At 50.2% G+C, this 20,645-nt stretch overlaps 1 protein-coding gene across 1 annotated transcript; it reads right to left on the bottom strand.

Moving 5' to 3' along the window:
- Positions 1-381: 381 nt before the first annotated feature.
- On the bottom strand, positions 382-18,958 carry ESPL1 (extra spindle pole bodies like 1, separase; the record flags this gene model as incomplete). The annotated part of the gene is made up of 30 exons (XM_081061373.1): positions 382-583; positions 855-1,019; positions 1,186-1,269; positions 1,425-1,540; positions 1,698-1,802; positions 1,928-2,098; positions 2,209-2,364; positions 2,852-2,974; positions 3,111-3,238; positions 3,772-3,962; positions 4,061-4,274; positions 4,644-4,805; positions 5,001-5,343; positions 5,743-6,740; positions 7,759-7,868; positions 8,368-8,524; positions 8,647-8,772; positions 9,169-9,340; positions 9,804-9,923; positions 11,217-11,351; positions 12,332-12,471; positions 12,663-12,801; positions 12,913-13,057; positions 13,227-13,466; positions 13,775-13,968; positions 14,984-15,120; positions 16,957-17,077; positions 17,245-17,349; positions 17,638-18,693; positions 18,878-18,958. 30 exons carry the CDS (start codon positions 18,956-18,958, stop codon positions 382-384), a joined length of 6,336 nt encoding a protein of 2,111 aa, XP_080917499.1.
- Positions 18,959-20,645: the final 1,687 nt, after the last annotated feature.

Below are 20,645 nucleotides of genomic sequence, written 5' to 3'. Positions count from 1 at the left end.
AACAATTTAACTGGGGAGCGAAAAGTCATACATAAGCAGCAGACCACAGAATCTGAGGCCAAACCAGGCCCAGCTTTGTCCTGTGGTTTTGCCCTTCTTCCCATTACTCTCAGACTTGAACTGCAAACTGTTCCGTTTACAATGCCACATAGTGGGGGAAGAGGGGAGAGGCAACAGTCATATTCAAATGTTTTCAGATGAACTACACAAAACAAGTTTTAAGTAATATATCTTTATTATATTAAAGTTAAATTAAAAGAGAATGTTTCATATAAAACACTGGGGAAAATCACTTAAAATATTTATCCTAAGGGTTAAATCTAAGTATGGGAGGTAGAACAGTCATACGGCTTCTATCAGCAATAGGACAGCTCCAAGGAGTCACCGCAGGGAGACAGGCAAGCCATAGGCTACAGGTGCAGCCCCAATAAGATACTTGAGTCGGGGAGCCTGGCGGGCCTGGTTGACATAGTAGAGAAGGGGAGCTCCTGGGCCTGCTCCAAGCCAGCTCTGCAGCAGCGCCTCTGTGTAGCGGTCGATGTCACGGTCAGTCACATCCCAGAGGTTACCTAGAAACAGGGGACTGGGAAAAAAGAAGAAGTACAAAGGGCTCTAAGACAGAATGTATAGGAAAACACGATTGATGGTGGTGGTAGGTGAGTAGAGGACTGAGTCAATGAAGAAGTCCCTTGGCCCATAGTTCTAGGAGGAGGAGAGAAGACGGCAAAAAGGCCCAGGCATGTCAGGGAACTAGGATGGGAGGAAGGTGGGGCACAAGGGGAAGGATTTAGGGTTCAGACCTGGAAAGAACCTGGGGGTGGGACTTAGGATGGGCCTTACCCCTTGAGACTCACCAGCCAGCCATGATATACTTGAGCACGATGCCAGCGCCCTCCAGGTTTCCATGCACAGCTAGGGCTGCACTGCTGCAGCCAAACAGCAGGGCCACCGCCCGGCAGCTCAGCCTCAGGACAGCCTGCCCATCCAGAAAGCGGGCACCGGCCCCATGCCCTGCATAGCTAAGGCAGAAGAAGGTGAGATGAGTCTGACTTAGCTGTACTAGGCCTCTGCTATGTCTTCAGAGGCATCCTGAGTCAGCCAGGAGCTTTAAGCCCCAAAGCAAACCAAAGTGATACCCTCCTCTGGGACTGCCCCTACCCCCACCTCCCGGCCCTAAGCACTCACATATATAAGTCATGCTCTGTCAGGGCCGCCTGCACCTGTTCTGGGCTTGGCACCTCCCCAATCACCCCTTTCCAGCCAGCTTCACTGCAGGGAAAAAGTAGTAAGAATAAGGGTCATGTAGTAAGAAAGAGGGCGGGAGAAGGTGGGCTGCAACATCTGATTCTAGAGAAAAGGACATGTTGCCCCTATACGTTGTCTCTACCCTTCCCCACCCACTTTCTTGCTCTTATCCTCCTGACCTGCTAAAATTGGCTCGAAATTGCTCCTCTGTGCTTGAAAGGTTATTGTGAGGGTTTAGAACGTAGAAGGTACTGCGTGGATCCACCCCTTGGCTCAGCACTGACGAGGCCCCAGACTGAGGAGGAGACAATGGTGATCAGGATCGTGGTCTGGCCAGAGGCCCAAGCTCCAACAAACTTCAAGCCCCATCCCACGGCTCATCCATTCCTAGGACACTCTCCTATCTTCCCCCAACTGCCAATCATCCCCAGTCCCCGCTCCTTGAATCCCACCTCTTTGCTGATGGCGTAGCTGAGTAGGAAGCGAAAGGACGGCAGCCGAGTGACAGGCAGTGCCCGGAGGCTGGGCATGCTCTCCCATGGCAGCTTCTGCAGGTCCTGGGCAAAAAGCACTCAGAGGTTTCAGTCCCGAGCCAGGTATATGCAGAAGTGAGAAGGGGCGTGGGGATGAGTTGGTGCCCACTGCCCACCAGATGCTGCCCCTCTGCCATCTAGTTCCTTACCTTGTCCAGCACTAAGACAAGGTGCCTATTGCTTGGTACTTTCTGCCCCTGTAGACGTCCTACTGCTTCACTCAGGAGCTCTTGGGCTCGCTCTGGCCAGGCAGGGCACAGCCCATAGGCCAGGGCCTGAATGTCCTGAGGCGTGAGGGTGCTGGCACCACTGAGCATGACCTGTAGGGGAACAGTGGTCAGTGAGTGCCATAGCTCCCCCATCGCCACTCACAACGGCAGGTGGGAAAGAATTGTCTAGCTTCTTCCCCTCCCCTGATTTCTCAACTCACTTTCAGCAGAGTGGGGTCAGGATATTTCCAGCCACATTCCTGCAGCAACTCTTGTAGGTGGGTGGCCTCCTGGGAGGGGCCAGGGTCCTCACTGCATGGCAGCAACAGTCCCCTCCAGCAGCCCAACACATGCTTCTCTAGGGAAGTGATGAGAACCTGAATGAAGAAGAACAGAACCTTCAGTCAGAGAGGAAGCTGAGTTTCTCTCCCCACACACACCAACATTTTAGAGATTAGGAAATGGGTTTTCCAGTACATAGGTTTGCCATAAAAGGCAAGAAGTGGAAACATTTTTCATTTGCTGAGACCCTGGGGGAGTGTAGGTAAGATGATTTGCTACATATCACTATGTTTTAGCAACTATGAACAGGTGGGCAATGAAAGGTAAAGCCAGGAAGCTGATACTTGGGCTTAAATCCTTTTTCTTGTATGTACCTTTAAACATTCCATTGCCATAACCTTCAAGTTTTGGGCTCTTGTTTAAAGTCCTTCCCAAGTAACAGAATTTTTTATTTAGGCCTCCACTTCCAGAAAGGACTTGAGGTAGCTCAGCACTGACCTGGCACCCTTCAGAGAAGCCCCCAGGCATGCACAGGTCATTCCTAGGGTAGGCATGACCCCACCCCACCCTGGGAGCACACACCTCCATCCTGTGGTCCAGTTCTAGCCGCCCTGTCCACCATTCTCGCTTGTCAGTACAGCTGCTGTTCTCTTTCTGTTCCTTCTGGATGGCATCAAACTCTTTGAGGGCCGAACTCAGAGGAAGCTTTGGGAGATGGGGTTGTGAGATTTCTACTTGTTCATGTGAGCCCCGTCTCTCTGTCCCGCCGCCACAGAAATGTGAGCAGCTTGACCAGAGGCCTACCCCAGCCCAACTTTGCTCCCTAGACGCGGAGACCTACCTTGCTCCGGGCGGTGGGGATCTGCACAGTGACCGGGGGATTCTCCCTTTCCAGCCGGGTCAGCAGGAGGGTGTCACCCACTGTTCCAGGCTGGAGGTTGGCCAAGGCCAACACACATACAGTCACATCTGAAACACAGAACAAACCCAGAATCATTTCAGCTGTTACAAGGAATGCCCTTCCCTGTCTTCTGTACTCAATTCCTATCTATTACTTAAGACAACTCTAAGAAGCCTTTCCTGCTCACTGGATTTCAAGGTGTTCCCACTTGCCCTAACAGCTCCCTGGGGACACAGACCTTGTATTTTACTTCTTTGTGTCCCTCACAGAAATGAACAAAGGGCGCTGCACGGAAGGAAGCACTCAAATCATGTGTTTCATGTTAGTGTAGGGAGACCCTGGACACCTGAACTTATCCCTGAAGAAAGACATTGAATTTGCTGGTAACTCAAAGTTGAGGTTAAAAAATTAAAAAAGACTAGATTTAGGGTGTGTCTGGTGAGAATCACAAAATGACTAATCAATGAAAAGGTAGGACATGTCTTTTCATAAGGATCACAAATCTATGTGTGCTAACTAGTACCTTAAACACCTTCACCCAACTCTTCAGTAAGAAGATGAATAAAAGGCCAGGAGAACCAGCCAAAGCCAGCCACCATACCCCTGGGGATCAGAGCCAGGCGCTCCCGGAAACTCTCCTTCTCGGGCTGGGGGAAATGGCCAGACCCTGACGTCCTGAAGGAAAAGAGGCGCTGGATGCGGGTCAGGGGGACATCTTCAGGCCTCGGCTGGAGGCTCAGGCCCTGGAGCTGGTCTGCTATTTCGAGTGATCCTCGGTGCTTCTGGGCCTTGCTGCAGGCAACACAGAAGCGGTGAGTTCTCCCTCCTTCAAAGTCTGGACCATCCGTCCAGTCTGCCCAGGACAAACCTTAGGGATGGTGGGCACTCACCTTAGCTGCCTGTGGAGGTGGGTGAGCAGCTGGTGGCGACAGGTGATGGAGACAGACTCAGTGATGAGGAAGGCAGTGGCATAAGGATCCTGCTGGCCCAGACACAAGGCCAGGAAGCGACAGAGGTGAGCATAGAGCCCGCTAGGAGGGCAGTGACTGACCCCACGGAAAGCAACGCTCAGTGAGTCATAGACGGCATCCAGGGTAGAGACACCTAGAGAAAGGTCAAGACACTTGGCTATAGATGAATCCCCCATTTTCTAGCTAATAGGAACTTGCCAGGGGGTCCCTATCTCGTCTCCCTTGGAAAGTAGCAGCTACCATTTACGAAGGGCAATGTGCCAAGTAGGGTGCTGTGTACCTTACATGCATCAATTTGCTGTCCTCCCAAACCCCACTTTACAGTTAAGTCAATAGACGCTCAGAGAGGTTGAGTGACTTGCACATAGGTAGTAGAGTACTAGAATTCAAACCCAGGTTCAAAGGCTGCGGATCCAGGTGGGAATCTAAAGCCAGAACCAAGATAGACCGGAAAAGCATGGGGATCAAGAGGCGCAGCCCTCTCCAGGTGACCAGACCTCACCAATGGGTACCGGGGCGGAGGGGCGCTGCAGCCGAGGATGAAGACCCTGGTCTCGCTCTTTATCTGGGCACAAGACGGGCAGCTCCTCTTTGCTGGAATCCCGTCTCAACACCTCACATTCTCCTATGGCTGCGTCAGGCCCTGGAGCTGCTGTCTTCCCACCTGGGGAGAGAAGATGACTTTTCTGTGGAGCAATCTCCTTCTGCCAGCCCCTTTGTTCTCCCTGCCGTATCCAGTCCAGAGCCAGCAAGAGAACTTTCTGTACTGTCTTTGGCACCAGTTATTTCTTGTGCTTTGGTCCCAGGGCAGCCCCCCGAAAACATATGTACCTTCTGCCTCCCACCCCTGCCCTCATACCTGAGGTTAACTCTTCCCCATCAGAGCCTCTGAGGATCTCAAAGCTCATTTCCATCTGGTTGTCAGTCGGCTCCTCCTCAGGGATGGTCCTCATAATCTCGGGGCCTAGCTCCTCACGATGCCCGGACGCCACCTTCTTGGGCCTCCGGCTCCTGCCGCTGAGGCCCGAGTGCCCAGGGGCACCGCCTGGGACAGTCCCTGCGTCAGTCTTCAAGCTTGGGCCCTTCCTAGCCTGGCCCCGGCCTCGGCCCCGGCCCCGGGAAGCAGCGCCCCGTCTCTTGGCGCCCTCTGCCAGCCGTGCCTCAACTGGCTCTTCCAAGTCACTGTCATCACTGAAGTTCACCTGGGATGGGTGGGAAAGGGAGAAGGGCCAAGGGGCCTTCAGTGACATCATCCGACAGCAGGTGGCGCTGTGGAGGCACCAACACAGAAGCCTTGGGGAAGATTTAAGAACCTCCCACACGGACCGCCACACTCAACCAGGGGCAGTAACTCCTGCCCAGAAGATGAGGAGGGATGAAAGGGGAAAGGAAGCGTAGAGTTAGGGAAAGTGCTTTCTGTCCAAAACAAAGGTAGACTTGGAAGCAGGTCTTGCTGAGGAAGATGTAGGGATCCTGCAGGATAACAGGAGAGCTAAAGGTCCCATCAGTCCCTGGGAAGCTGCCCCACAGACACCTGCCGTGCGGAACTCTTCTCCAGGACCACCCAGCACCAGCACCACCCAGCCACAGTCCTACGTCACCTTCAGGCGGGTCTGGACCCTCTGTTGTACTTTAGGGGCCTTGGGAATCTCAGGCTTGCTCTTTGTAGGGGAGACGTCCTCAAACACGGTGAAAGGGACGCAAGGACCGTCCTGCCTAAGCCGGCCTGGGGGCTTAGGTGTACAGGGTGGTCCTCCACCTTCCAGACCTTTCAGACCTTTCAGAGAGGTGTTATGGAGGGGCAGGGTAGCAGAGACCGCTTGCTGGCGCCCTCGTCCAGAAGGTTTTCGGTTCCGCAGCTTAGAGGACTCTGAGCCTGGGCGGGACTTGACTGATGGTGGCTGCCAGCCCCAGGAGTTTGCAAAAAGCTGCGTAGAGCAGCAGCTGAGGCCAGCCAGCTTTGCAAGGGCCTGAATCAAGAGCAGGCTGGCTCGCCAGGGCTCCAGGTGGGGTATCCGTGCTGCCACAAACTTCAACCCTGACTTCAGGACTTTCTCCAGGCTCTTGTTTGACGGCTGGCTCAGCCCCTCCTGTGCCAGCTGTGTATATGCCTGAGCCAAGATCTCATCGAAGAGGCTCGGGATGGGGGAGGTGGTCCCTTTGTGATTCAGGGAAACTTGTAGAGCTTTGGTGAGGCGCTCAGTGGCTGCAGGGCAACCCTTCAGGACAACCTGCAGCAGATCCAGACTCTGGGCCTGATGAGCCATGGCTAGGCTCACTCGTGCTGTGACCAACACCCAGCGCAGACAGACTGCCGAGAGGACAGGGCTAGCACAGAGCGAGCAGTCACAGGTGGGCACATGGGTCAGGAAGCCAGGGCTGGGCTGGGGCTTTGTTTTCAGGATTGGGGAGGAGTTAGTAGCAGGTGCTATGGGACCAGGCTCCTTGGACAGAGTGGCCACCAGTTCCAGAGCAGGGCCTCTTATGAAGAGCTCCTCTTCGGGGAGTTCTGGAGGACAGGGGACCGAGGCCTGCTGCTTCCCCTTCTGCAAGTGGACCTTCTTCACAGAGTCTGGGTGCTGGGCTAGTCCACAAAACTCTGAGGAGAGAGCAGAAGAAGAATTACAAAACTGGGGGCGGCCGATGGCTCAGGCAGTTAGAGTGCTGTGCTCCTAATGCCGAGGTCACTGGTTCGATTCCCACATGGGCCAGAGAGGTGCACCCTCCACAACTAGACAGAACAACGGCTTGAATCAGAGTTGGGGGGGACGGGGGAAAAAAGGAATTACAAAACTGGGAGAAATGATACCAAGAGCTTCCTGAGCTACCCCAGGGCCCAACTCCCTAATGTAAGTGTAATTTACTTACTAGTCACTCATATATATTACTGTACTACCACACTAAATATTATTGGCTTATTTTTTCAATAAAATCCCTAATGTTTTCTTCCTTTCCAACAATGGACCAACAGCCCACAAAGCCCCCATATCTGCAGCTCCGAAGGATGCATGCATAGCTCAGGAAAGCAGGCCAGTACCAGGAGGACCAAGTCTTAATCCTGGCTTCTGCCCCTGACTAGCCCTGTGATTCTGGCCCAAAACAGTGAATTTCTCAACTTTCTCATTTTACAAGAAAAAAAAAAAAAAAAAAAAAAATCTACGTTCCCACTTGACTTCCCAAGGTTTTATGTGGGTCAAATGAAATACTAGAGGTAAAAGTGATTGATAAGAAAAAATGCACCATAAATACAGTATTTCATTCTGAGCTTAAGCCTCCTGAGGACACTACATTTGTGTTGTCCAATACAGTAGCTACTAGTAGCCACATGTGGCTACTGAACATATGAAATGTGGCGAGTGACTGAGAAACTGAATTTTAAAATTTTGTTTAAATTAAATTTAAATAGCCAAAATGTATTAGCACTGAAAACTAGAACCAGGTAGGGTTAGTTCTGGACAGGCTATCTGAAGGAGAGACATCAATGGTCTGATTGAAGTAAAGGGAGCTTTGCCCTGAAATCAGAAGTAGGGAACCAAACCTTGCCATATAAAGATGTGCTGTACAGTGTATATGTCACTCTCACCACTGCTCGTGGGCACGGGGGCATGGCTGCTCACCTGTGCAAGACTCGAGCAAGAACAGAACCTGCCGCAGGTCCGACTGACAGAGGTCAATGTCATTGCGTGCCAGCTCCAGCTCCCCCTTCAGCACCAGGAACAGGGCACACCTTGTGGGGAGAGGAGATGACAAATAATTAGTGGAATCATTTGTTTTCCTGGAGAGTCTTTTTGCCCTTTCTCAGGCAGAGCCATCAGTCTTTTCCAGCCTCCAAAAGGCTTTTACTTCCTAAAGTTGACTTCACTGCTCCCTGGAGAAAACCCTTTATACTGCTGACTCAAACCAACTCATCCTTGTGCATAAGGAAAGGATTTCCCAAACTGCATTCCTCAAAAAAAAGGGCCTTGTGGGCAAAGAGACTTAGGGAAACAAATCTCCTTTTTACAGATGTGTATTAACATATTAGAGGACATGAGAAGTCCTATAGGAAATAAAAATGTCTAACATTGTTTAACTCAGCACTTCCCACTTATTTAGCCATGGAATACATTCTTCCACTAACCCCTCCAAACATAACATGTTAACCTGTGGAATAATTTGGGAGCCCATGGTCAAGGGCACAGGCGCTCACACTCCAGAATCAGTACCTTCTTGGGCCCTGTACTCACTGGCGAAGTATCTGTAGCTTCGTTGTAAGTTTCAGGGCCTCCAAGCAAAAGGCCTTGGCTTCGCTCACACTACCCAGGCGGCCCAGGCGGGAAACCAGCTTCTCTGAGCAGCTCAGCACCTCTGTCAGCACCTGCCATTTTTGTACTAGATTTTCACCTGTAGCAAAGGAGAGAGACCAGACCATCGTTGCTCGTAGCCTGGATCCTCTGGAGACAAAACTGCCAGCCCCACCATCTAGCCTGTTTATTCTCACAGGGCCTTCCTCTCCTCAGACTCACCATAGTCGAGAAACGGTGTCTCCACGGCTGTTTTATGAATCGAGAGCAAGTCGCTGCCCATGAGCAGGAGGATGCTTCGGAGGAGCTTATGGGAGTCGATGAGGGCTGTCTCAGGTGTCTGCCAGCCTGTGCAGGCAAGGGAGGGCAGGACAAGAAGAGAGAGGATGTGGCCAGAATATCCACCACCTTCAACTACTAAGATAACAAATGCAAAGCACGCTGCCATTCTTTTCCTTCTGCACCTAAGGCAGACAGAACCAATCAATCACGGAACTCTTTCTCCCTGAGAGCACAAGGGGTCTCAGAATCCCTGCTGGGATAGTATTCCAGGCAGTCACTAGACAATCAATTAGCGTCAGTGGGTGAACTGAAAATCATCTGCTCTCCTGGGCCTATTCTGTGCAGTTTCTAGGTAGGCTCATTCACGCAGTTGGACAGCAGAAGGGACAAAGGCTGACAAGAGCTGGTAGTGGACAAACCGCACACATCAACCAAGGAAGGCCATCCACCCTATGCTTTCACCTTGGGCACAGAGCTGCTCCCACAGGGAGGCTGAGAGGATGTCTGATGAGAGGCTGAGGTAGACTGCCACCAGCTGCAGGGCCTGGACACGCAGCAAGTACCAGGCCTTGGATGACCTCTGGAGAGCAGGGTCCCGAAGCACAGACAGCAACAGAGAGGCACCCTCCGTCACCTGGAACAGCGAGGGGGCCAGAGCAGAGCAGTGAGGTCATAGGCTATTCAGAATGCGAGGGGCTCCTGGAGATCATCTGGCCCAATGCCCTGCTTTTAGCAATGATACAAGCTGTAGAGAAAACTAGAACAGAGAGGGCACAAGACTTGGCCAAGTCACTCAGCTATTTTGATCCCACTGGATTTCCAGTCTAAGGCTCCAGTGACATCCCAGTTTCTATTCAGGGAGACTTTTCCCCCTTGCCCCTCAGGAAACTGGAAAACAATGAAAAGGAAAGTATCTCTACTAGAGGAACACTGATGAACAATTCATTGGAGGGCAAGGGTAGGAAATAGCACTGCTTCTCAGGGTCAGGAATATTCTTTTTAGCTCCAAGGAAATCTCAGAAGCCAGACAAATATCTAGAAAATCCTAAAATCCTTCCGATACCTAGCATCTTTGGGTATAAGAAAGTGAGAAATACCTTGTGCAAAGCATAGTAGAGCTGACTTCTCAGTAGGTCACAGGTCAAGGAAAGGAGCAGGTATACGTCAGTAGTATGATCCAGAAACTTCAGACTTGATTCTGCCTCTTCCAGGTGTAACTAAGGGAGCATGAGGGGAAGAGAGACATTAAAGCATTCACAAGCAAAATGCTGACCACATCCAATTAAATATATTTCAAATATTATAATCTGCACAGGAGTTATTCACTCACTTACTAAAATGGTCATCGAGTACCTTTCAGTTAAACACTATGCTAGAAAGACAAAGCTGAATAAGGAGTAAGCAGGACCTTTCAACCAAAATCTTGCAATGCAGTGGGGATGCAGGCATACCTGTGTAATCATGATACAATGCCATTAGTGCTGTGGGGACACAGAGAAAGTGGTTGAGTCTGCCCTTGAAGAGGAGGACATAAAAAATGTTTTATGAAGGAGGGAACCATTGATCGTGAAAAGATCATTGATCTTGGCTTTGAAAAGAAAGTACAGGTTTACTGAATGAAAAAAAGGGCAGGGGGGAGAAAGGGTGTATTCAGGCTGGAGGAACGAATGCAACCAAAGACAGAGATGCACAATAAAAGGAATATCAAGTAACTGGGACAGATTGGCATAAGGTTCATGGTGGGGAGTGACAAGAAAAAATGTGAACTAGAATAATATTGAAGGTATGCAGAGTAATATTGAATGTCAATTATAATTAAATATTGTGTGTATACGTATATATTCACGGCATGTAAACTACACATAGGGAATATAGTCAATGGTATAGTAACAGCTATATATGATGTCAGAGGGGTAATAGACTGGGAGGGGGTTATCACATTGCGAGGGGTATAAATGTCTAATCATTATGTTGTTTTGTGCATCTGAAATTAATATAAAAAATATTATTTTTTTTTTAAAAAAGGATGCAATACAAAGTAAAGGGTCTGGACAGTATCCCTCAGGAAATGGAGAAGCCAATGAAATCCTTTAAGCAGGCAAGAGATAAGATCAGATCTATGCCAAAAAAGACCACGCTAAGACGAAATGGAAAACGGAGAAACAGGAAGGAAGGAGACCAGCTAGGAGACATCATAATAGTCCTAAACTGAGCAAAGAAGCATCAACTAGGGCAACAGAAATGGGTGGGAAATACAGGATTAGCAGCATATGACTAGAGAAGAATCTCTCAGACTTCATAAACAATTGATTTTGCAGTGAGAAGGAGAAAGACACTTCCTCTTCCCACACCTGCCTCTCAATCACTCCGCACTTAACAATCCTCTAGCAGAATGTGGCAGTAGGAGGCAGAGAAGCTGCCCCTTCGGTATGCTATCTTTTCAGAGAAAACATGGGTCACTACAGCTAGGTACCCCCTGCAGCCCCAGGCTGGACTGGCTGGGCACTCACCTGGGCATAGCTGGGACAGCCGAGTGTCAGGAGGAGCTGGGTGACATGGCAGGAGGAGCCAGCTGCCTTTGCGTGGTCCTCCAGTTTCTGGGAGACGATCCGTACAAGTAGGAGGACCTCCAGAGCCTGTAGGGGCTGGTTGGCCAGGAGGAGGAAGTTTATCCAGCACCTCTCAAGCCTCCATTTCTACCCTCTGCTCCCTAGCCCTTTGGGACTTTCTTCTGACCTCTGGGCCTGCCGGAATGTGGCTACCCAGACAGAGTAACCAGTTGCCATCCTCAGGGAGTCTGAGATGAGAGCAATGAGGGAGCCTACAAACCATGCTACCGCGTTCTGTACGAAAGCCCAGATGTCAGTCATCGTCAATAGTCAGGATGGACTGAGTACTTACTATGTGCCAGGCACTGTGTCAAGAGGTTTACATGCATCAGCTTCTTTTATCTACACAGCAACTCTAATCCCAGTTTTACAGATGAGGAAACTAAGAATCACATAGTGTAAGTTGCTTGTCTACATTCATGTAATAGGTACGTGGTAGAGCCAAGACTCAAATCTAGGGCTGAGGCAGCTTCCCACACTCCTTGTGGTAAAAATACAGCCTAATGGCCCACAGTAACAAAGATCCTTTATGTGCAATGTTCTTTTCTGGTTTCTAATATGGGGCCCACGTTTCTAAATGTGGACTTCAGGGAAGAGCTTCAGGGAGTCTATGACACATCATGACATCGCATGTCAACATATAGAACTGTGTCTATAGGCACTTTTACATTTTTCTGAGCACATAGGTCTCAAATTATCTAATAATTAATATAATAATTATGGTTTACATTTGAGTATCCTTTTTATGTACAACATCGTTCATGCATTATCTCATCAAATGCGGACGATGCTATGAGGTAGTATTTTTATTACCTTCATCTTAGATAAGGAAACTTGGCCTTAGAAGGTTAAGTAACTTGCCTGAGGCCATGGACTAATAAATGATAGAGCTTGGAGATACACTCAGAGAGGCTGGGGATAGAGCCCTCACTGGGTTACTGGGCTTCTCAGCAGATACACAGGCCAAAGGAAAAGGTGCGGGCTTTGTGGTCTGCGACGATGCCCTGCTTCATTACCTTTGCCACCAGCTGATAGAGGGCCGCTAGGATCTGTAGTGAGGCTGCTGTCTGTTGGAGACACCTTACAGCGGGGGCCTGCCCCTTTGTAAGCACTTCCTTCCACAGGGCCGCGGCTTGGTCCAGGCATTTAGACTGAGCTGTAAGTCAGATGGAAAGGACCAGCCATTCTCTCAGCATGGGCCATCTCGAAAGAATGCTGCCTTCTCCAGAACACCCTCTGCCATGTGTGCCCACCCACCTCCCAGCCGCCCTCACACCTGGGGTCCCCATTTGGCTCTTAGGAAGCCATAGAGAGACTACCCCACCATACTATGTCCACAGCCCTCACCAGCATCTGCAGCCAGGTTGAAGGCAATGTTACTGGATAGGAAACGACCTTCCTGGAGTTTATCTTCATAGTTCAGGTCATTGACTTCAAATTCCTCCAGGTTAGTAGGGGCCTGGGCTCTCCGGTCCCGCTCAATTCCCTGGAGGGGGAGATCAGGGTGAGCAACAGGGCTGGTGGCAGCTTACTGGGGGCCCAGGGAGAACAATCCCTGTACCTAGTGCTGCTCAAGCCCCACGGCCGCCAAACTCACTTCTTTCATCTTGGCCTCCAGAGTACAGATGTAGAGCCAGAGCAGGGCCTGTGCTTTATCGTCCAGGAGCTGATCCTCGGCCTGGGCCTCAGGTTTCACAGACTCCAAAAGCTGTAGGGCTTCCTGGATAGCATCCAGGGCAGAGCTGTAGGGAGAGGATGCACTTAAACAGGGCCTTCTGCACGACAGCCGGTCTCACCATGATCCCAAACGGAAGGGGGTGGTCGGGGACATGGAGACGGAAACACGCTCTGCAAAGGCTCAGAGGACCTAGGGCAAGAAGCAAGAGTGACCTCCCCGCCTTGCCTCCTTACCAGTCGGTCTGCTGGGCAAAGTCATGGTAGCAAAGCACCTGAGCCAATTCCACCAGGTGGGTAGCTCGAGCCCAGGCCCCCGCCGGTGTCTCCTCGGGGATCAGCTCCAGCAGGTCACAGATAACATTGAACCGCTCCTGCCCCGTGTCCGCCCGCACTGCCTTGTAGGCCTGCAGCTCCTCCTGGAGCAGGTGGGCCAGGGTCTCTGCGTCCCAGCCACTCAGGCTGTCTCGAAGAGTCCTGAAAGGGGATGGACTCAGCACCAGGGGAGCCCACGAAGCGTGGAGCCTCTGCCCCTCTGCCAAGGAGTCCCAGGCTGGGCTTGCTGAGAGCTCCGTAAGTTTCTAGGCACGAAAGCAAGAACACTGCCTGTCACCACTGTTCCCCAGTACCCAGCACAGCAGCTGGCATATAATAGGCACTTAGTGAATATGATGAATGGAGGAATCAGTGACTCTTTCAACTATAAGGACGAACGTGACCATGAGTACAAAAAGCCAGCCCTCGCCATGGGGTAAACATGGTTGTCCCACCTCCTGCCGACTCACCTCAGCTGTAGCGCCTTGTCTCCAGCTCTGGCTGCATCCATCTTGACCCGGACCCAGAAGGTGACTGGCTCAGCCATGTGTTTGGGGCCACAGGGCTGCAGGGCTGCCAGCCACAAAGTCACCATCTTGCAACCCTCGGCCTGTTTACCCAGTTTCTTCAAACTCTCTACTTGCAACCGGAAGCACCTGTTCAACTGACCAGAGAAAGAGAACAGACAAAACTAGGAGGAACCAATGAGTCTGTGTAGGAGGAGACGTACATGCACAGGTACACATACCACTTGGTGGGGGCAGGGGTCCTGCAGCCACCACCCCTGCCCCAAGGCAGGAGACACCTAACAACTAAATACCCTGGTACTCTCAACCTGAGGCTTGAATCCATCCTACCCACACATTCATCTCCCATACCCTTGAAAACCTACTCCTCTTCCTGCCATTCTTCTCTCGACAAATCACCGGAGTCAGCAATGTGAGGCCACCCGAGACTCTTCCTTTTCCCTCCCTCATAGCCAGTCACTTAGCAGGTTGATCCTTGACTTCTTGCACCCATCAGTTCTTTCTGTCCCTTGGGAAGCTGCTTCAATTCAGAAACCAACTCTTTCCTGCTAGGGCAGCCTGGATGCCCACTGTTGTCTTTGCACTCTATTCATTCGCCACAGTGATGCCAGGGAGACCCAGGACACCAATCTGCTATCAGGTCTCCATTTACATGTGTTAGAGGCTCATCAATCTCCCTCACGATGAAACCCAAAGCCCCCTACAACCCACCTTGCCTGCCAATCCAGCCAACTGCTCATTTCACAGGTATTCTTACTTTAAGACTGTGGTTCTCACCTGGTTGTCCAAAGGACCACCTAGGGGAACACTTTAAATATCCAGATGTCCAGGCTCCAGTGCCAGAGATTTTGATGCAGTCTGATGCAATTAGGTTAGGGTAGGCATTAGAATTTTTTTTAATCACTCAGATGATTCTAATGTGCAGCCAGACTGAGAACCACTGGCTTGGGAAAAGCTAAATATAAAACGTGAGTCAATCACAAAATTAAGTAAATAACATTACAGGTGAGATCTGGGAAAACCCTGCCTCAGGTACTGTTGCCAACACGTAGCTCCTAACACCCTTCTCTAAGGCAGGGTCCTGGCCAGGCCTTTTCATGCTCCTCAAGCTCTCTCCTTGCCCCAACATAACCTCCCCTCCAGCCCTCATACCTTCTCAGGAGACACCTCAGGATAGGTACCTGGCTTCGCCAAGCCCAGGTGCTGACAGAGGGGCTCGGAAATGGCACAGGCCTCGGCATAGAGCTTGTGACTATAGAAACTGTAGGCCAAGTTACTGGTGTAAGAGGCTGCAGGGGAGAGAAAGGACCGTTGACCACAGGAATGGTTCCCACCGCCCTCTCCTGTTGGAGGCAGTAGAGAAAAGCTCAACCTACAGTCAGCTCACCAGCTTCCAGATCAGACAGGAACTCCTATCACTAGGAAATGAGAAAGGAACAGCACTCCCCTTCCTGCTGCCGGTCAGCCCACGACCCCCATTCCATTAGGCAGACCCACCCCCACCAGCCGCTCTGCACTCGTTTCACAAGAGCTGAGTCCTCATTCCCACGCAGGGCCCATCACTCCACACATGCCCATCTATCTTCATCTCGCTCCAAAGGTCAGCATCTTAGAGGAACACTTGGCCTGTCCCTTCCCTCCCTCTCCTTCCCTCATCCTGCTGAGGCCGCATAGCCTCCCTGCTATTCCTTGAACACACCAGACCCTCTCCTACCTTGAGGCCCTGGCACTGGCTGTTTCCTCTGCCAAGGATGTCCTTTGCCAGGTGCCTACATGGCCAGTTCCCTCACGTCCTCCAAGTTTTGCTCAGGTCACCGTCAATGAGGTCTACCTTGACAACCCTATTGCTTTAAATGGTAACTTGCCCGCCCTCACCCATCCTGAACTCCTAATTCTCCTTCTCCTCCTGCTCTAATTTTCCTTTCCCCCATACTTCTTACCACTTTCTAACGTGTTGGTAATTCAATTATTCTATTGTTTATTATCTTTCTCCCCCAACCAGGATGTGGTTCCAAGAGAGCAGGAATCTTTGGTTTTGTTTACTGACAAATCCCAGTACTCAGAACAGTGCTTAGCACATAGTAGTTACCCAATAAATATTTGTTGAATAAAATTTTACTAAATTTTAGTTTACACAGCTTCTTGGATATCAACACAGATGGTTAAGAGAAAAAAAGTCAGTCTTCAATACTCTGTGCAAAGAATTTTCATACTAATAATTCTTATGACTTCTGGTGATATTTTCATCTCTATGACCACTGAAAATATGAATATGAAAAGTTCTCCAAAACCTTCCAATGACTGAACTCATTAAGGTTATATGACATAAACTAAAGGGCCATGCTTTTTGTAAAATGAAGGGGAAATTTATCATGAAATACAAAAATAGGCAAAACTATGCTGGTAGGATAGTGGTTGCTGTTGGGGAGTGGAGACTAGCAGGGGTTACAAGGAGGGATTTTCCAGGGTTAAGTCATGCTCTGTTACTTGCCTAGATGTTGAATACAAAGTAGGCACACTTTGTAAAAAAATCCATCAAGCTGTACACTTATGATGTGAGTACTTTTCTGTATGCATATTTCAATAAAAAGGGTTGGTAGAGGTATATGCTGTTGGTTTATAGATACATCGTATATTTCCAGAAGGATACATAAGAAATTAACCATATTAGTTGCCACTATAGAGGTCAACCTGGGTGACGAGGATCAGGAGGAAAGAGAGGCTTTTCACAGTATCTGCCCTTTTGTGCAATTTGAATTTTGAACCCTGTGAATGTTTTACCTAGTTTAAAAAAAAAATGTAAGTTACAAATGTTCTTTAAAATTTAAATACATAGATAAGTAATAAAGTTGTACATCAGACACAATGTTTTCATGACACAAATACCAAATCAAATTTCAAAATCAATGAGAAAAAATTTGTGTCCGCTATTGTAAGTTAGCCTCATTACTTCTCTTCTGCTGTTAAATATAGAGTAACTGATACTTATAAACTTCTTTTCTGCTGGCTCCTTTAACCATAAGGAGCCCCTCTGGTGGTCATAACCATCCAGCAAGTGCTGTTTACCTGCCTAATGAGTGGTGACCCTCCCAAGAACCCTATTATCTGGGCCCCAGGGTACTAACCAGTCATCCCCAGGTAGTCAGTCAGCTCTTGGCCTGACAGATCCTGTAAGGTCTCTAGCATCCAGACAACAGTAGATTTGCAACTTTCCACTAGCTGGGCCAGGTCAGCCAAACCAGCTTCCTGAAGGGACAAAAAGGGCTTGAGGGTGAAAGGAGACACAATAGGTCCAAAGTGACATCCACCCCACCCCATACCCATAGCCAAAGCAACCCCAAAGCTCTACCAAAGGCAGTCAAGCAACCCCTGACCCTAGAACATGTCTAAGATGTTTGATTCCCAGACGGTACCTGACAGCCTTGGGCAAAGTCATAAACCACCACAGTGTAGAGGTGAAGTCCCTGAAATCGCATCTGAACAAAAGACTGCTGCTGCTTGGAGGAGTCCCCACAGATCTGAGGAAGGAAGGGGAAGGTTGGTTTGAGGGACAGAGATAAAGCATGAGCTCAAAGCTAAAGACTGGCCCAGAGTCCTGGAAAGCTGACAAAGCCCAGAGAGTAGGAAGGACATCAGGAGGGGCTACTGCCCTCTCAGGATAGACTAGGCTGCTTGCTGGCTCATCAGGCATAGTCTAGAGAGCATCTTACCAAGGAGGGAACCAGGGCTTCCAGGTCTTACCAAAGACCCTAGCCTGACAGTCCACAGAACCACATTCCCATACTACCTCTAGGTCCTTAACTCACACCATCCTGCAGCTGCCGAATGAGGGAGCAGTACCCGCCAAGGAAAGCAAAGAGGCCCAGAATGGCATCAGGTCCATAGCGCCTCTTGCCCCGCTCCAGGCCTGAGAGGAAGAACTGGCAGCTGTCATACAATGCCCGCAGTGGGGGGGATGGTGTCTCCATACTGCTGTTCAGGACAGCTGATGCCTTGATCAGAAGCTTGGCCACCACTTGCGGTCCTCCCTCCTGGACCTGCAGCAGTTTTACCCCCAGCTGGCATAGCTGGAGGCTGGAAGCCAGGCTGGTTTTCCTTAGGTAATCTTGGGCCTTCTCTACTGCCCTGGTGGCCTTGGTGTAGAGGCGGCTCCAGCAGAGGCGACGGCAGTATTCCAGGGTGAGCTCCAAGAGACAGAGGGCCTTTGGTGGAGAAAGAGGACCAGGCGAGTCCCCTCCATCACCGACCAAGGCTCTAATCACATGCCTGGAGAGCAGGTCATCTAGGAAATCAGCATCTGCTTCACTCAGACCATGCCCACTGGCGTCAAACAGCTGATGGGCAGCTACCACTCGACAGGCGGTTGGAGAAGCAAAGTGGGGAAGCTCACAAGGGGTACTTTCATCCTCCAAGAGTACTAGAAAGCTCAAGGCCTTCAGCCGAGCAGAGTATGCAGCTCGCCGCTCCACCAGAGCTTCTGCCCCCTTCCAAAGCAGAGAAAAACTGCCCCGAGCCACAGCCTCATAGTCCTGGGAAGCAGCTTGGTGAGAACACTGCACCAAACAGGCATGGAGGGGCTGAGCAAGCCGGAGTGTGGCCTCTGGGATTCCCTGTGCGGCCACATTCCGCAGAAAGATGAAGAGAATTCGTTCTAGGTAGAGTGGTGGGCGCTGGGGGTTGGACACCAAGTAGCCATTGCAAGCCAGCTCTGCCAGCTCCAGCAGGCTTCCCAGGTGCCTACGGCAATCCAGTTTGGCAGTCAGCTGCTGGTTGCAAGCCCTCAGGATGGCATCACAAACGTGTCTCCTCTCAGCATCAAATCGGCAGCTGGGCGAACCAGCTGGAAGCATGGACAGGAACTCCTAAGAGAAGAGAAAGATGTGACTAGGGCTACCAAACGAGGGAAAGAGAGAGGGTAAGAAACTAGACATGAGGTTGCTCAGGAGATCTATTCATCTGGCTCTTCAAATACAGCAAAACACACACACACACAAACAGCTCAGCGTGGAAAGCCCGGTGCATGCAGAGGCAGACAGCACTCCCCACCTTCAGGTCAGGCAGCAGCGCTTCAGCCTCCTTGGGGCTGCTCAGCAGAGTCCCAAAGTTGACTCCTCTGAAGCTCCTCATGGCGCCGGAGGGCTAGGGGAAAGAAAAGAGACGGATTAGAGAGGGCAGAGAAGATTCGTAATGGGGTTAAGTGGAGGACGGGTGGAGGGCTTGAAGGCCGCGGAAGAACAGGGTAAAAAATTCATCAACAATCCTATCGGAAAAAAGCCCGGGCCAGACGCCAAGGCTCCCGTTATAAACCGACGCTTCCGCTTTTTCTTCCTCCCGGCCGATCCCCGGCCTCACTACCCACACCATCACCCCAACGCCCCACAGGGGAGGCCTCCAACGCGCTCTTCAGCGACTACCAGGACGTCCCGGGGACTCCCGACACTCCCTTGCAGAGTCGTCCCCGACTCCCCGACTCCTCCTCAAGTCAGCGTTTGGGACCCCATTCACCTCAATTTGTACGCACGCTCACAAGTCCTTAGCCCCAGAGGAGTCGCCACCTTCCCAGGTCTAAGACTTACCCGCCAGACGTATAAGTCCTCAAGAATCCAAAATGCAACCTTCGTTTACGCGCCAGCCCCTCCTTTCAAATATATCCAGCGACCAATCAGCGAGAGCTTCGTAACGCCGGTGGGCCGCGCGGCGCCCTGGGAGTTGTAGTTTATTTGCTGTGCTGCATCATCACGTGACGCCGGCCTGCCGGGTAGTGGTGCTCCAGGCATTAAGGCCTCTTGCGGGCATGAGTTTTCCCACTTTTTCCAGTTAGGGACGAGTTCCTCAGCTACCCATCGCTTAGCCGCTATCAAGAAGGCCAGCCCCATGCTTCCTCTCCCCTTTATCTCCAGAGCTCAGAAAGAGTTTAAATTTCAAGAGAAATACGCTAGACAACAGAAAGAACTTACTGGGAATTCACAAGGTTTGGGTTACCAGGAAAAAAAGGGCATATCCTTTCATGGAATTCTTTATAAAATACGTATAGTTTTCTGCGGGGCGCTGACATGAGTACGGGTGGGATTTCCAACTCTTTCTCTCTGCCCTCCAGCTTTGCTCCTTCCATCAATTGGACTATGTGAGGAAGACAGGATCTCGCCCTCCTTGATGGGGGATGAAGGGTGGGGGGTGGCATAGGGATTGTGAGTGACAGGAAGAATTAGGAAAATTCATTTACCCGGATATTTCATAGTTTCTAATGACATGTTCGGTAAGTATTAACTACTGCCCTAAACACAGATTCTGTTGGCTCTGCTGCTCTTCCTCCACCAAAAAATTCAATTCAAAACTCTGGTCTTCCAGTTAGCTTTTTTCTGAGGAACTCTATTGGATAACTCATCTTTCTCTATCATCATCTTTTTCATCATCAAGCTCTTTTGTGAGGTGAATATCTACTAGGGAAGACTTTAAAACAAAGACAACATCTCTAAAGAATCTCAGCGTTGGAATGGTAATAATGCAGGTGCTGTGTGTTGTAGACATTACACACGTATCCCTTGCAGGGTGAGGGACCCAGCAGAGAGGAGGTATTCATAAATAATAAATATATCAATTCTTTCAGTTCCTCTTGCTTCCACCTGCGCAATCAGTGCTCATTTACATGTTGTATAGCAAGTGTTCTGGGACTTTTTTCCTATGTATTCACTGTATCTACTTGATTCTAAATGCCTCAAGGGCAGAGGACTTATTCTTTTTGATTCCTCTTCCACTTTTTACAAGTAGGAAATTCTTTAAGTATCAAAAGACGAATAAAAGCCAATCAATATGA

Source organism: Rhinolophus hipposideros, assembly GCF_964194185.1.
Source record: "Rhinolophus hipposideros genome assembly, chromosome: 9".
NCBI lineage: Eukaryota > Metazoa > Chordata > Mammalia > Chiroptera > Rhinolophidae > Rhinolophus > Rhinolophus hipposideros.
Note: the sequence above shows the minus strand (reverse complement) of the source record. Positions and strands in the feature narration are given on the sequence as shown.